This window comes from Nelusetta ayraudi, unplaced genomic scaffold (assembly GCF_046127955.1).
Source record: "Nelusetta ayraudi isolate G7.1 ecotype Tasmania unplaced genomic scaffold, CSIRO-AGI_Nayr_v1 ptg000001l, whole genome shotgun sequence".
In the NCBI taxonomy this organism is placed as follows: Eukaryota; Metazoa; Chordata; class Actinopteri; order Tetraodontiformes; family Monacanthidae; genus Nelusetta; species Nelusetta ayraudi.
In genome coordinates, this window is record NW_027466051.1 from 1,682,984 (window position 1) to 1,696,343 (window position 13,360).

Sequence of the window (13,360 nt, forward strand, 5' to 3'; positions counted from 1 at the left end):
CGCAAAAAGTTCCCTGCACGAGAGTTGGAAACTTCCGAGACCTGCAACGTTTCTACAGACCGGACACAGCCAGTGAGGGTCACTGCAGTCCGATCAGCACTGATTGCTTTCTTAGGAAGCCACGTCTTCCCACTGGGACAATGGTGGTGAGGGGGGGAAACGACCTTTTAAGGCAGCAAGCCTGTTTATCCACCAATATATATATTTATAGCTAATACTAATTTTCAACTCCAGGCCCAAGTTGGACTTTTCCACAATGCTGCAGTACAATATAGAATACACATCAATTATAAAGACCATACCATAGTAGAGATGCACCGATAGCGGTACCGGTTGAGTACTGTACTCGTACTCCATGTACACAACCAGAAGGATACGAAATCAATCAGGGGAGCAAAGCGACTTGACTTGACCTTTGTGACCTCACACTGGTTACCTGCAGCTGGTGGCTGTGGGTGAGCGGCGGCCTCTTCTTCGTTGGTTTAAATCGCTGCAGTCACACTCAACCCCCTCCAGGAATAGTTTCACGGCCAGAACCATTTGTTACATTCATTTACTTACCAAGTGAATTTTGGTTGTGATTGTGCTAAGCTAAGCTAACACCCCCGAGGTACAGTATCCATAACCCGTGTGTGCTCAGGAATTGTTTTTTTCTAACCTTGAATATGATGTTCATAGCTGGTATAACAAAGATGCGAAATTAGAAAAAAGATTGACGTTGTTTGTAGTGCACAATCTGACCACTGCATGGTAGTAAAGCGTACACACTGGGCTTTTAAGTAAATGAATAAAAAGACGCTGGACAAAAAGATAACAATTTATTCAACAAAAGAAACGGTTTATTTGGGATACGCATTGGCAGTACAAATGAAGACCATAAAACCTACACCTTCCAGCTATAGATACTTTTTTTCTCCACAGAAAACAGGTTTGGAACTGGAATGAAAAAGACATGTTTTTCTTTTGATTCCTTTTTTTTTTTTTTTTTTTTTAACCCTACGCAGAGATCTTAGAAGTTAAAACCTGTCAAGGACCAAAAAAAAGGCTCCACGGTTTCACCCAGAAATCTTTATAAAAAAGAAGTTAACATTCAAAAACACTGCAGTACGTTATTTTATTGAACAAAAAGACATGCAACAAATAAAACATTTCATGTTTTACAAATTATTCTTTTTTTTCTTTTTTTTTCAACCTTTTCATGTCTCTTCTTCTTCCGTTTTTATATTCCAAAAAAACTAAAAAGCATCATTACATGAAGCTTCAATAATATTTGACAGGCAATGTAAAAAGTGAGTTTAAGCCGTCTTTTTTGTGTTTTTGGGGGGAGGAGAGAAGAAAAAAAAAAAAAATCAGTCTCGTGGTGGGTTTTTTTCCTCGCATGGCAGCCGCTGTCAGTTCACTCCAGTGACTTGTGGAGACACGACGGGCGGTTGTGTGTATCACCGGGGTGGCGCTCAGCCTCCCATCACGCCGCGGGGGGAGGAGGAATAGGAAGGCGGGAGAAGGGAGGAGGGAGGAGAGAGGAGAGAGGAGAGAGGAGGAGATGCTCCTGATGGTCCGGGTCGCTCCCATGAGTCTCATACATGTGTCATACATACAAATGCCGCCGCCGCCGACAAGGGTTTGAAAAATTCCTGCGGTTGCGACTCTGTTGTGAGCGGCCGTTTGGTTCTGATTGTTGTTCCTGCTTGTTTGTTTTTTCGTTTGTTTTTTGTGTTGGTACAAATCTCATTCAAATGGTCGCCAGATATTTTTTCAATGGACGGAATAACAAAAATATCGCATGTTTTTTTTTCTTCCCCTGGACCAAACAGAACGTCCATCACATTGTGTTCAAGATGGCTGATTGAACAAAAAAAGACAAAAGAAGTCAAAAAAAGAAAAAAGAAAAAGAAGGTGCATATCTACAAACTGTATTAAGAGCATGTATAGGCTAAATCACATACAATGATAGCGTTAAAAAAGAGATACAATAATAAAATTAAAAGAAAACTGTAGAAATATACACAAACATTTCTATGTAATATGTGAACATTTCTACCAATTTGTTGTCATCAAGATGTTTGTTTTTATTCCGATGTAAAAAATAATAAAAAAAAAAGCAAACTGCATTTGGCCTCTAGTTTGGATCTGAAGGCAGCAAACAAAGACGTGAGTGAAGCTGAACCCAGAGAGAGACGGGCGACGAGGTCTGCCATTGTTTTTTTGGTATTGTAGTGCGATAAACAGCCGTTGGTCAGCGGCATGAATCAGAGTGAAGGGTCAGTTCGCTCTGAAGAATGTGGCTCCCCACTCGACTTTAAAGGTGAAAAACACTTTTATCTGTTCATCTGTTGCCACAATCCTGACTTGCACGGAGACGTCTGGCATGTGAGATCACTGGATTAGTTTCCTTACAGCAGCAGCGCATCACTGCCGTTAGTTCCGTCCTCTGGATGACGGCACAAATATCCAGAGAATCAAAAAGTCAAGTTGAATTAAATCAGACGGAAGCGTACAAATCAACTTCGACAGGAGTTATGGATTTGGTTACCAGCCGTTTATTTACTTATTTCTTTATTTTTGGCTCCTACGCATGTTTTGTTGTCGCTTTCTTTTTCTCCCCTACACGACTACATTCATGCCATCCTGTTGAACCGAACGTCTGCAATTCAGGCTCATCCTGTTATCATCATACAAGTATTTTATTATTGTTATGATTATTGTTACTATATCTGTTATTATTTTTTTGCATTGCTGAGCTGCTCACTTTGCAGAATTCCTTCTACTGTAAAGTATTAAATACCTAATACTGCGTTGGTGACAGAGGACGAAAGTCAGCGCACTAAAAGTAACGTCATGAAATGTAACTTTATCAAAATTCACCTCCTGGGGTCGAACTTTGGCACCGTAGATGAACACAAGAGCGGGCGATCAAGACGGAACAGAGAGGGAGTAAAGCAGCGCAGGAGCTGGACAGAACAAAAAACCCAAAAAGAATCTTTAGTTGTTTTTCTTGGCCGACAGTCCCGACAGAGGTAGTGTGAGAGAGGCGGGACGCTGGGAGGAAACTTTACAGAGTGAGAGAGTCGCAGGCTGCCATCTTCCGGACTGAGGAAGAGGAGGAGGAGGAGGAGGAAGAGGAGCAGGAGAAGAAAGAAGGAAAAAAAAAAATGTCCGTATTGTTGAAAATGTCATTGCAGACCCTGACCCCTGACCCCACCATGTGACTACATACAGTACGTCACGTCCAGTCCTGATGAGTGTGTGTGTGTGTGTGTGTGTGTGTGTGTGTGTGTGTGGTGGAGGAAGACGGAAGGATCAGTTGGAGGTGTCGGAGTGAACGCTGCCGGGTCCTTCTGTGGGCGAAGTGACTGACGAGGGGGTGGGAGCGTCCTGCCAGCCGCCGTTTGCCTGACAGAGAGAGAGAGAGAGAGAGAGGGGGAGAGAGAGAGAGAGAGAGAGGGGGAGAGAGAGAGAGAGAGAGAGAGAGTGAGTGTCGCAGCTCGGTTCAAAAATCCCAGAATCCTCGAGGGCCGTGAATCCAGTGTGGAACGCCCGGAGATGATCCAGTGTCTTTGTGCATGTCGAAGAAAACAAAAAAACAAACTGGAGCAATAAAAAAAAAAAAAAAACAAAAAAGAAGAATCACGGTGTGTTTGCATTCTGGTCTGTGTGGAGCAGCGAGCGCTCACACGCCGCCGCCGCCGCTGTGTGCACTAATTACGACACGGCGGCGTTCAGTGGCAGGATTTAGCGGCGCCCGGTGACAGGCGGCCCGTTAGAGAGCGTTTCGGATAATAACCGTGAATTTAAAGCCATCAGAGGAGAGCGGAGGAGCCTGCGAGCGGCCGCCGACCCGACAGCCCGTCAGCTCACAGCCTGTTATTTCAGGCAGCAGGCAGCGGGCGGGCAATCACCACGTGAAGCTTGTGGGGGTGGGGGTGGGTGGGTGGGGGTGGGAGAGGGAGGGGCCGCGACTGTTGATGACGCTCAGGCTGTTTTTATATATGCTTTGTGCTGTTGTTACAGCTCCAGTTGTGATTTTAGAAGAAGCTCCTTAAAGGCCCAGCGTTGACATTTAGTTACACCTAGTGGTCGGAACGCTGGACTGCAGGCGGTGTTCACGGGATCGACTCTTGATCTGATTTTAGTCCTCAAACCAGACGATCACTAAACCTGATCAGATCAGATCACATGTGAAACTGACTTTCTTGCACATTTGTGCATTTTGCACAATTTTCCTTTTTGAAAAAGTTTTTTTTTTTTTTTTTTAACTTGTGCTTGTTTTCTTTTACCATTTCATGTCTGATGTTAAATATACCAGGGAAAAGTGAAATCAAAATTTAAATGATAAAAACATTTATACATTTCCCCAAAAAAGTAATACAATTTTCCATAATATAATATAATATAATATAATATAATATAATATAATATAATATAATATAATATAATAATACATATTGTATAATCAAAATGATTAATACAATTCCTTTAAATCTAAAATCATAAATCAACTCTTCTCTCCTATTGGAACCAAACATTGTTTGGACAAAAATTCCATATCTAAGGAAGTGAAAGCAGACTGACTGGCTGTGAGCAGCAGTCGAGGCTTCCAGACATCGTAGGCAAACAGCTGAGCAGCTCCTCCATTATGCAGTCAGGGCGATAAAAAAGGCGGCTCGGCAGCATATTGTGGCGGTGTAGCGTCGTGCTACAGCAGGCAGGCGTCCAAGGAGAACCGACCCGGTGGGGTCAGAGGGCCGAGCAGGAGCAGGGCCGGGATACAGCGGAGCGCCCGGGCGAAGCACATTTCAATACGAGTGTGCAAGGGTTTTTTATTTATTTATTTTTTCTAAATACGGGAGACATTTCATCAGATTATCATATGGCCGCTGAGGCGCGGCGGCGGCTCGCGGAGGAGGGAAGCCGGCCCGTCGCCGCCCTCTGGCTGTCAGGGCCATTAGTGCGGCGGGAAGGTGATCTGAGCAATGCGCTTGGATCGCTGTCCCGAGTCCACACTCTGCTCTCCGTGTGTCTGTCCCATCGATTTTCCCCTTTACCACACGGCTTGTCGCTGTGAATTTCCCCCCAGTCGCCGCCGCCCACCGCCGCCAGCGAGCAGCCGCCCCCCACACCCCCTCCATACCCACCCAACATCACCCCCCTTATCAACAACCCCCTCCCCTCTACTTCTGCTCTCAGAACTGCAAAAAAAATAAGACAAACAGAGTTGGAGCTCAGCCCCCGTGGCACAGGGAGCAGATCTGCGTCTCCAGCAGCGAGGGGGGTTATTTTTAGCGGCGGGAGGAGGGGGGCGGGGGGTGGGTTCACGGTGGGGGGGGGCTTCTGGCCCTTGGGCTGCTGATCTGAGGTCAGCTGGTCAGGGGGATGTGAAGTCCGGTGCAGGAGGAGGTGTCACCTGCGAGTGGCTGCAGGTGCCACTGGGACGTGACAGACTCAGACGGCTGCTCGCCGTGCGTGCGTGCGTGCGTGCGTGCTCGCTTGCCGCTACCGCCGCCGCCGCCGCCACGGGGGCCAAGCGAGCGCCACTGCGCAGCAATCAAGGAGGTTAGCAAGGAGCAGAGACAAGTCGGACCAAAAGTGGCATCCTGAGCCCTATGGCTTTGAAATAATTGGTAGGGAGGACACACAACACAAACACACACACAACAACAACACAAAGCGGCGTTCATTCTTACATTGATGCCCTGCGGACTGTACATCTGGTTGGCCGTGAGCCCTTCACTGTAGCCGCCTGTCTGACTGATAACATGGCGAAGGGTATCCACCTGAAACAGGCAGAAACAAGAGACAAAGCAAGGTCAGAGGCAGCAGGAGGAGGAGAAAGAGGAGGAAGAGGAGGAGGAGGAAGGGGGGGCAGAAGAGGAGGAAGAGGAGGAGGAGAAGGAAGAAGAGAAGGAGGAGGAGGAGGAGGAGTAAAAGGAAGAGGAGGAGGAAGACGAGGAGGAAGACGAGGAGGAGGAAGACGAGGAGGAGGGCAAAGTGACAGAAGCACAGGGGACACGACAGCAGAACAATGACAGACACAACCATCCCAATAGGATCAATACATCAAAATTCTGCAATATGTTTTTTTTTTTTTATTTTACAAATGACATGCTGAAGCTAAAACCTGCACAGGAATAAGTTGTGTGTTGTGAGGACCAGTGTGTGACCCTTCTGACTGAATACAGTGAGAAATGGAGATGAGTGTAAAATCGCCTTCTCATTTACTTTACACACATTTTTCTTTCTTTCTTAAAAAGAGCCAATCATGTGGACTTGCTAGTATGTGTCCTTTCGCCAGAGCTGCTCTGTTCCTACACAATCTCAGAGACGACTGATGGCAACAGACCCAGCTGGAGGTCGGATTCAGGAAGGTCCAACCTGTCATCTTCATTTATGTGACTGTAGTCGGATGATAAAACTTTAATTCTGACCAAAAATGATTTGTGAATACACAAACCTTTGGGCAGAAAAAAACATGGTCTTTTATTAATTTGTTATTTTTATGATTTATTATTTTTTCAGAAGGTGGTGGGGTTTTCAAAGGGATTTAAATGGTGTCAAACTACATTTCCCAGCAGTCTTTTGCAATCTGGGCTTTTAAGTGTATAAAATGCTTAAGACAGAATGTGCGTGGAGAGGCCACCTCTCTAACCAGAGCGCTCTGTGTCACGCCCACACCTACCTACCCGACCTTCTCCACAACTTCATCACACTTCACAGTGACAACAGTTACACAACCCGAGATGCCCTCCCCCAACCAGCCGCACGGCAGCGCCGCTCACAGCCCTACCTGCGACTGAACGTTGGCTCCCACCTGAGCCCCCTGGTACGAGTCCCCATTGAGAGACTGCACGCTCATGAACAAGTCCCCGGAGTTTGACATGTTAAAAGAGCCAGCAGAACCTGGAAGGAGAGAGGGAAGCAACGGAATCACGGAGAGACAGGGAGGAAAAAAGGCAAAGCTGTAGCAAAGATGGCCAGTCCAGATGTTAGCTATAGCAGCCACAGCACGAAACAGCCAGACAAGGAGCAGAGCGAGGAGGAAACCCAGACCAAGTCCCATTTTTCATTGTTATATTTGCATTAGGTCACAATAGCCATTGGCAGGCCAGGCATTGTGGGAATATTGATATATAAGATTGAGGTGTGCAACTCTTTGTTTTAAGGGTTATTTCACCCCAACGCTTCACTGTTAGCTGTAGAGGAATTGGAACACCCCACAACTAAATGTGAGTGAGCAAAATGAAGAGGAAGGACTAATTGGGAGGGGCAAAAGGGTGAAATGGGGCTGGGCCTTCATGCAGCTGTGGACAGAAGAACTTGAAGGTTGAAGGAAGGCAGGAAATCAAGTCAGTTGTTTGCCTCAGTGTCCCTGGTTTTACTCTAAAGCTGCTCTGTATAAAACGCATTAACTTAATTTAAGACATAAGTTAAGTTAAGACATACATATATATAAAAAAAGAATGATTTCTACTGTCTCCGCTGTGTGGTGCTGCTGGGGCTGAGTACACAAAATGTATAATCTTCACAATATGTGTACAACTCTTGGAAACATTGGGGCTTTAGGGCTCAAGCTAAGGAAGCAGCAGAAATAATTCAAAATGCTGATTCTGTATCTGTTGACGTAAGTGGAAAAGTTCGGAAAACAACCACAAATCATTCTTCACATCTCAGAGTTGCTGACGGGAATAAAGATTAATTACATTTGCAACGGGTCATTTGAAAACAGAAGTCCTTATAGAAGAGAATATAGAATCTTATTGCAGTTTGAATGTGGACCAAGTCCAGACCAGGTAGGTGGACAGTGCCCGAACCCATCTGTGCCGTTATAAGAAAGGTCGACTTTTCTTTGGTTGTTCATTAGTTTGAGGTTGGGCAGCTCTCACGTCGTCTGTCTTCATGTACCGCCAATAGTCGGTTGAGCAGAAAATTATTTCAGCAGTTAGAAAATCATGCATGAAGAAATGAGTTAATGAGATGACGGAGGGACTGTTAGTGGTGGGAATGTCGGCCACGGGACTCCGGTCGGCCAGGCTTGGCCACATTTTCCTGCTACAGTGCTAGTCGTGTGTGAAAAACTTGGTGCATTACCAGGTCGCTAGCTTAAATTAGCCCAAATTCGAGCCCCCGCTGCCCCCCTGCCAATAAAAAAACAAACAAAAAAACGGCAGGAGCCATATGACCTCTGGACTGATAAACTACAGTGGTAGATTAGTTGTAGTAATGCACAGAGAGGTGGAACATGTCGAATAGCTTAGCAGAGCCAGGGACTTCCTGTCTCACCTGCAGAGTTTGGAGTTGAGGGTGAATTTGCTTGGCTTCCGTGTGAGGATGCATTAGCCGCACTGACGGCAGTTCTCGCAGCGTACATGTTGGCTTCCTCTTGGAACTTACCAATGTTTTTCTTGTATCTGATTCTTTTATTCCCAAACCAGTTGGAAACCTGAGCAGACAAGACAAGAGAAAACAAAGAGCGTTGTTAATTCCTGCACGTAGGGAACCTTCCGAGAATCAGGGGTGGTCTTTAGCTTGCATGGCCCTGACAGCAATGGGGGGGTGGGGGGGTGGGGGGGGTTTGGGGTGGGTGGGACTGGAGTGGGTGCTGCATAGACTGGTGCTGTGAATCCACATTAGTGCCAGAATGGAATGATTGCCAATAACAGTCTCATTATGTCACCGGGACTGCAGCTATCATCAAGAACTCACGCAAGCACCAATCAGTCAACATCCGCTAACACCCATTACGGCTAATGGACTCCCAGATGAAGCCAGGGGGGTAATCCCAGCGCTAATGATAAACAACATTAAAATGAGAACCTTATCAATCCTGCAAAGTTTTCGATACAAAGAGCCGGAGAGCGTTCTCCGTCATTATGGCCGAGAAAGAAAAGCTCTACAAATCATTCGGCCCCTACGATCAGGCCCGGGTGCCTGCCTGGAATCTCTCGGTGTAAATGAATGGAACCGATTGAGGAGACAATTCATTCCCTGGTGATGGATTCAAAACACAAACTGCTGTTTACCTTGGCGTTGACTCGTCCTCATTATCAATTCACACCGAATCGAATGAACTTGAGCGCTAGAATGCAGAGATGGAGGGAAAAGACACAACGGCCCTCTTCTAATTTCTGTCTTTCTTTGCTCATGAGCTATTCAGCGTTGGCGCCTCAGAAGACTTTCCATTTTTGCTGACTTACTGTGAGACTGTGGTGCACGTGCCTCAAATGACTGCTGTGCTAATTTTCTGAAGCAGTAAGGATGGAAATTGCTTTCCTTAACTAAAAGGCTATAATTATTACATTTTAGATAGATAGATAGATAGATAGATAGATAGATAGATAGATAGATAGATAGATATAGACTTTATTGATCCCTTTGGGATGACTCCCTCAGGGAAATTAACAATTTTAGCAATAATTAGCGGTTGACCCATTAAAAGTTTTCTCTGTCAAAAGTTATTTTGATAGGCCAATAGCACATACACATCTAAATACATCGCACAATCATATTTATCGGCTGGATGTTTGTGCTTGAGCAGCTGCGAATGCGACGCCACAGTCTGGCAGCTTTAATAGAAACAGCCACAGTACAAAAATAGTTTTGTCTGATTGGTATAACAAGACGACAAACTCATGACAAAGCGTATTTTGGTCTTTGAGTCGTTTGTAGTCTCAATGAAAGAAGAGTGCTGGAGCATCACAGGAGCCGTCCGTACTCATGACAGTCACAAAACACCATGTAGGGCGAGTTGCAAGGTGGTGGCGGCGGCTGTGGCAGCTGCCGCTGCTCCACATCAGCAGCGGCGTTCACAATTTTCCTACAGGTGGTGTCGGCCAGCACTGGTCGGCGGTTTACCTGGGCCACTGTGATGCTGCACTTCTTTGCCAGCTCCTCTTTAGCCTCCTCGCTGGGGTAGGGGTTACTGAGGTGCGAGTAGAAATACTCGTTTAGGATCTCTGTCGCCTGTTTGTTGAAGTTTCGTCTTTTCCGTCTGCAAAGAGTGAAAACACGTCATTAGTGCACAACATACACAACAAATACTAAACAACTCACAGATGAAGCGGCCATGGCAAAAGTGAAGTGGGTTCTGGAATACACCGAGATGTTTTTGGACCTTTTTTTTGTTAGACAAAACATAACATAAAGCACTGTTGGACTGTAATTTTCAATCATGAACCTCAATCACTGATGCCCTGGCTTCAACGTGAATACCGGGATCGTGGCCCGGGAGCCTGGCCCAAATACATAGCAAGTCTCCTTCTCACTGCAACAGCTTCTTCCAGCTTCTTCCGAGGGCCCCTGAGGTACTCTCAGGCCAGCTGGGTTACAGAATCCCAGCAGTGATTCCTGGTCTTACATTGAGATTTTTACCTGGATGGACATACCCAGAGGACCTCGAGGCGGACGTATTCTTATCATGTACCTCATCAGTGAGCTCTACCTTATCTCTGTGGCTAAGACCATTAATCGGTCAACGATGATCTACATTGGGACAGCATGGTCACAACTGAAGTCTACCTCTGGCTCTATCTTCCTGTCACTCGAGGGCCAGATCTTGCACTAAGCACTGGGGAAGGAGTTCAGGGGGATAAGATGTCTGGTGCCTGGTAGTCAAATAATTGTTTACTGACCAATTAAAGCCTCAGAAACACAGCCGCAAACAAAATAGTCACACTCACAACAACAACAACAACAGTTCAAAGACTGCAAATTTTAACTTGTGGCCTAATTTGGTGCAAATCCTTGGGTTGGTCCTGACAGGACTGGTTGATATACAATTCTGCATGGGGTCTAGTGACATTAGGATGCTCTGGTCCCATGGATGGGGTACTTGCTTGATCTGCCAGGTAGTGGGCGGCCACAAACGTGCAAGAACGAACGGGTTCAATAGATTTTCCAAATGAAAAACACAAAAACGCCATGACGAATCAAACCGCCGGTACACAGACACGCCCAACACTTTGATGCAGGCAGCCATAACATGTCAGAGTTAACTGACCCTCTTATCTCTCGAGCCCATCAGGTCGTGTCTGCATGTGCCACATCTGAGGGGGCTGCTTTACATAAGCTGGAGGGGGAGCCCGGCCAAATCTCTGCACACGCGTGCAGCCAGTCAGGAGATTTGTGCTAAAACCTCTGTCCCGCACTCCCAAAGCCTGCTGGAGAATATGTAAATGTGCGCAGCATGGGCTCCAGCAGCCAGTAGATTAATCAGCGGAGCCGAGCGTGGCGGCGGAAAGCCTCCCCTCTCCTCTCTCGCCGCCGCTGCCGCCACAATCATTTGCAAGAGAATAGATAGGGAGCTTTGTGAGGGGAGCGCCTGCCTCATTTAAATGTTTTGCCTCCGACTCTTGAGACTTTGAGCGACATTTATCCTCGGAGAAAATGTATGCAAATCCTGAGCTCGCATCAAAAGGAAACAAGCGATTACATTAAAAAAGGGAAACAGTTAGCCGCCGCCGCCGCTGCCGAGCATAAGCGTGGCCCACTCTCATTGGCCAGCGTTGATGGTCCAAATCCGTGGACGCAAACCAGCAAACGATGTTTGTGTGTGCACGTGTGTGGCACTGAGCAAGTGCAGCATGGGCTGCGCTATGTTTATTGCACGACAGGCCTCCTACATCGACCATTCTTATGGACACACAGGCGGCACAGCGCGATTTGCAGCGTTGCCACATTGGGAAGCTATTTGCAGCACGTGTTTATGTTGCATAATGCGAAAGAAGCACACTTACACACTTACACACACACTGTGCACAACGGTGGGACACACACACACACACACACACACACACACACACACACCTGGCGTCGAGGAAGCGTGAGCGCAGGATCATGACGGCCTCACAGGTGCTCTGCTTGAGCTGCATCTGGATGGAGCTGAACTTGCGGTGGATGATGTTGACCATGCGCTCGATCTCTTTGGGCGAGATGGGCCGCGTGCGCGACTGCTCCCGCAACAGGTTCATCACGTGGGTGGTGAACTCGTTACACGCCTGTGGCAAGAGGACAAACACAAACACAAACACAGGGGGAATAAGAAGTGTTAGGCGGACTTTTTTTTTATGTTAAAAGCAGCTTGGCCTTGCTGTCCAATTCCCTCCTTTTTTTTTGCCCTGCTGGAGCTAAAGAAATCCAATTGGCCCAGTACTGAATTCCATAATTATACAGTGTTTCTCATGTTTACTCCTACTTTGTATTTTTTTGGTGCCAAATTACATTAAGGTAGTGATAGAGGTGTGACCCCTCAAGATAAAACATTTCTTCAAGGTGAATTTTTGTTGTGAGTAGCCTTCATAAACGCTGTGTTTTTACAGGGCAAGCAATGTCCTCAGGTGCTGTTGTTGTCGTGTAGCTTGTGTGAACTATATAGGCATCCCCGGGTCATGTGAAATTATATGAGATTGGAAAACAATGTTGCAAAATGTGTAATCGGGACAAAAAACACAGTGTTTGTCATTGGTTAGAGAAAAAAAATGCATCAAATTGTTGTAGTCAAATATTCTGAAGGTATTTGGAGAAAATATCTGCTAATTTGAGGATTGTCAATGGAAAATCAAGGTTCTGACTCGTCACACTGAGAATCAGGACAGAATCCAGGGCGGTGGGAGCGACCAACGGTAAGAGGGAAACTGGATCGGTCTAGCCCACGTCCTCTTCCGGATCCTTGCGCTCTTTCTCCTGACTGGGAACCGAGATCTCTTTCCCTAGGAGGAAATAGGGATAACCACGCACTGTACTCATTTGATTGGTCGCTACAAGGTCTCTCACTTCTACGTCGAGTGCGCCTTTGGTGGCTGAAGGATAATCATATTAATTATCCGCGCTATAGGCAACAGTCTACTTTGAACAATATGTCGAGTCTATGAATAACACGAAGCTTCATGTCCGCACTGTCTGGAAAGCGTTATCCTCTTATAGTGAAGTTTTCAAAGTTTTTATTGTTTGATGTTTTTACTTTTCATTTCTACTTTGTTAATCATTTGTACTTTTTCCTGTTACAGTCTGTAAATCACTTTGAGCTGCATTTCATGTAATGAAAGGTGCTATACAAATAGTTGTATAATATATTTGCCTAGATTTCTAAGGCTACATATCACATACCACATCTATCATATGCGTAATCCAAACCTCCGAAAGTGGACTTTCAAAGTGTCTGCTTCCTGGCCACTTGCAGTGTTGACAAGTCGGCATGGTGACAAAGTTGGCAACCACCGCCCCCAAGTTGGTCGCTTGTGTCAGCAGGTGTGTTAATTGTCATTCTAAATGATGTACATGAAATGAATACTAGGAGATTCATTTCCCCTCGGTGACCGATGGTGGCGCATGTAGCGCGCTCGATGGAAAATCAGGAAGATTACCATAA

At 46.1% G+C, this 13,360-nt stretch overlaps 1 protein-coding gene across 4 annotated transcripts in view; it reads right to left on the minus strand.

Moving 5' to 3' along the window:
• Nucleotides 1–805: 805 nt before the first annotated feature.
• LOC142885381 (pre-B-cell leukemia transcription factor 1-like) overlaps nt 806–13,360 on the minus strand; it is a 52,528-nt gene continuing 39,973 nt past the window's right edge. The window contains exons 4-9 of one of the 4 annotated variants that reach the window (XM_076021901.1): nt 11,800–11,990; nt 9,850–9,985; nt 8,389–8,437; nt 6,785–6,897; nt 5,685–5,774; nt 806–3,393 (exon numbers count right to left, since the gene is read on the minus strand). In XM_076021901.1, coding sequence (XP_075878016.1) covers nt 3,301–3,393; nt 5,685–5,774; nt 6,785–6,897; nt 8,389–8,437; nt 9,850–9,985; nt 11,800–11,990 — 672 coding nt within the window. In that variant the 3' untranslated portion in view covers nt 806–3,300. Of the gene's footprint in view, nt 3,394–5,684; nt 5,775–6,784; nt 6,898–8,277; nt 8,438–9,849; nt 9,986–11,799; nt 11,991–13,360 lie in introns of all 4 variants that reach the window. The other 3 variants (XM_076021819.1, XM_076022083.1, XM_076021995.1) reach the window with 3 other exon arrangements.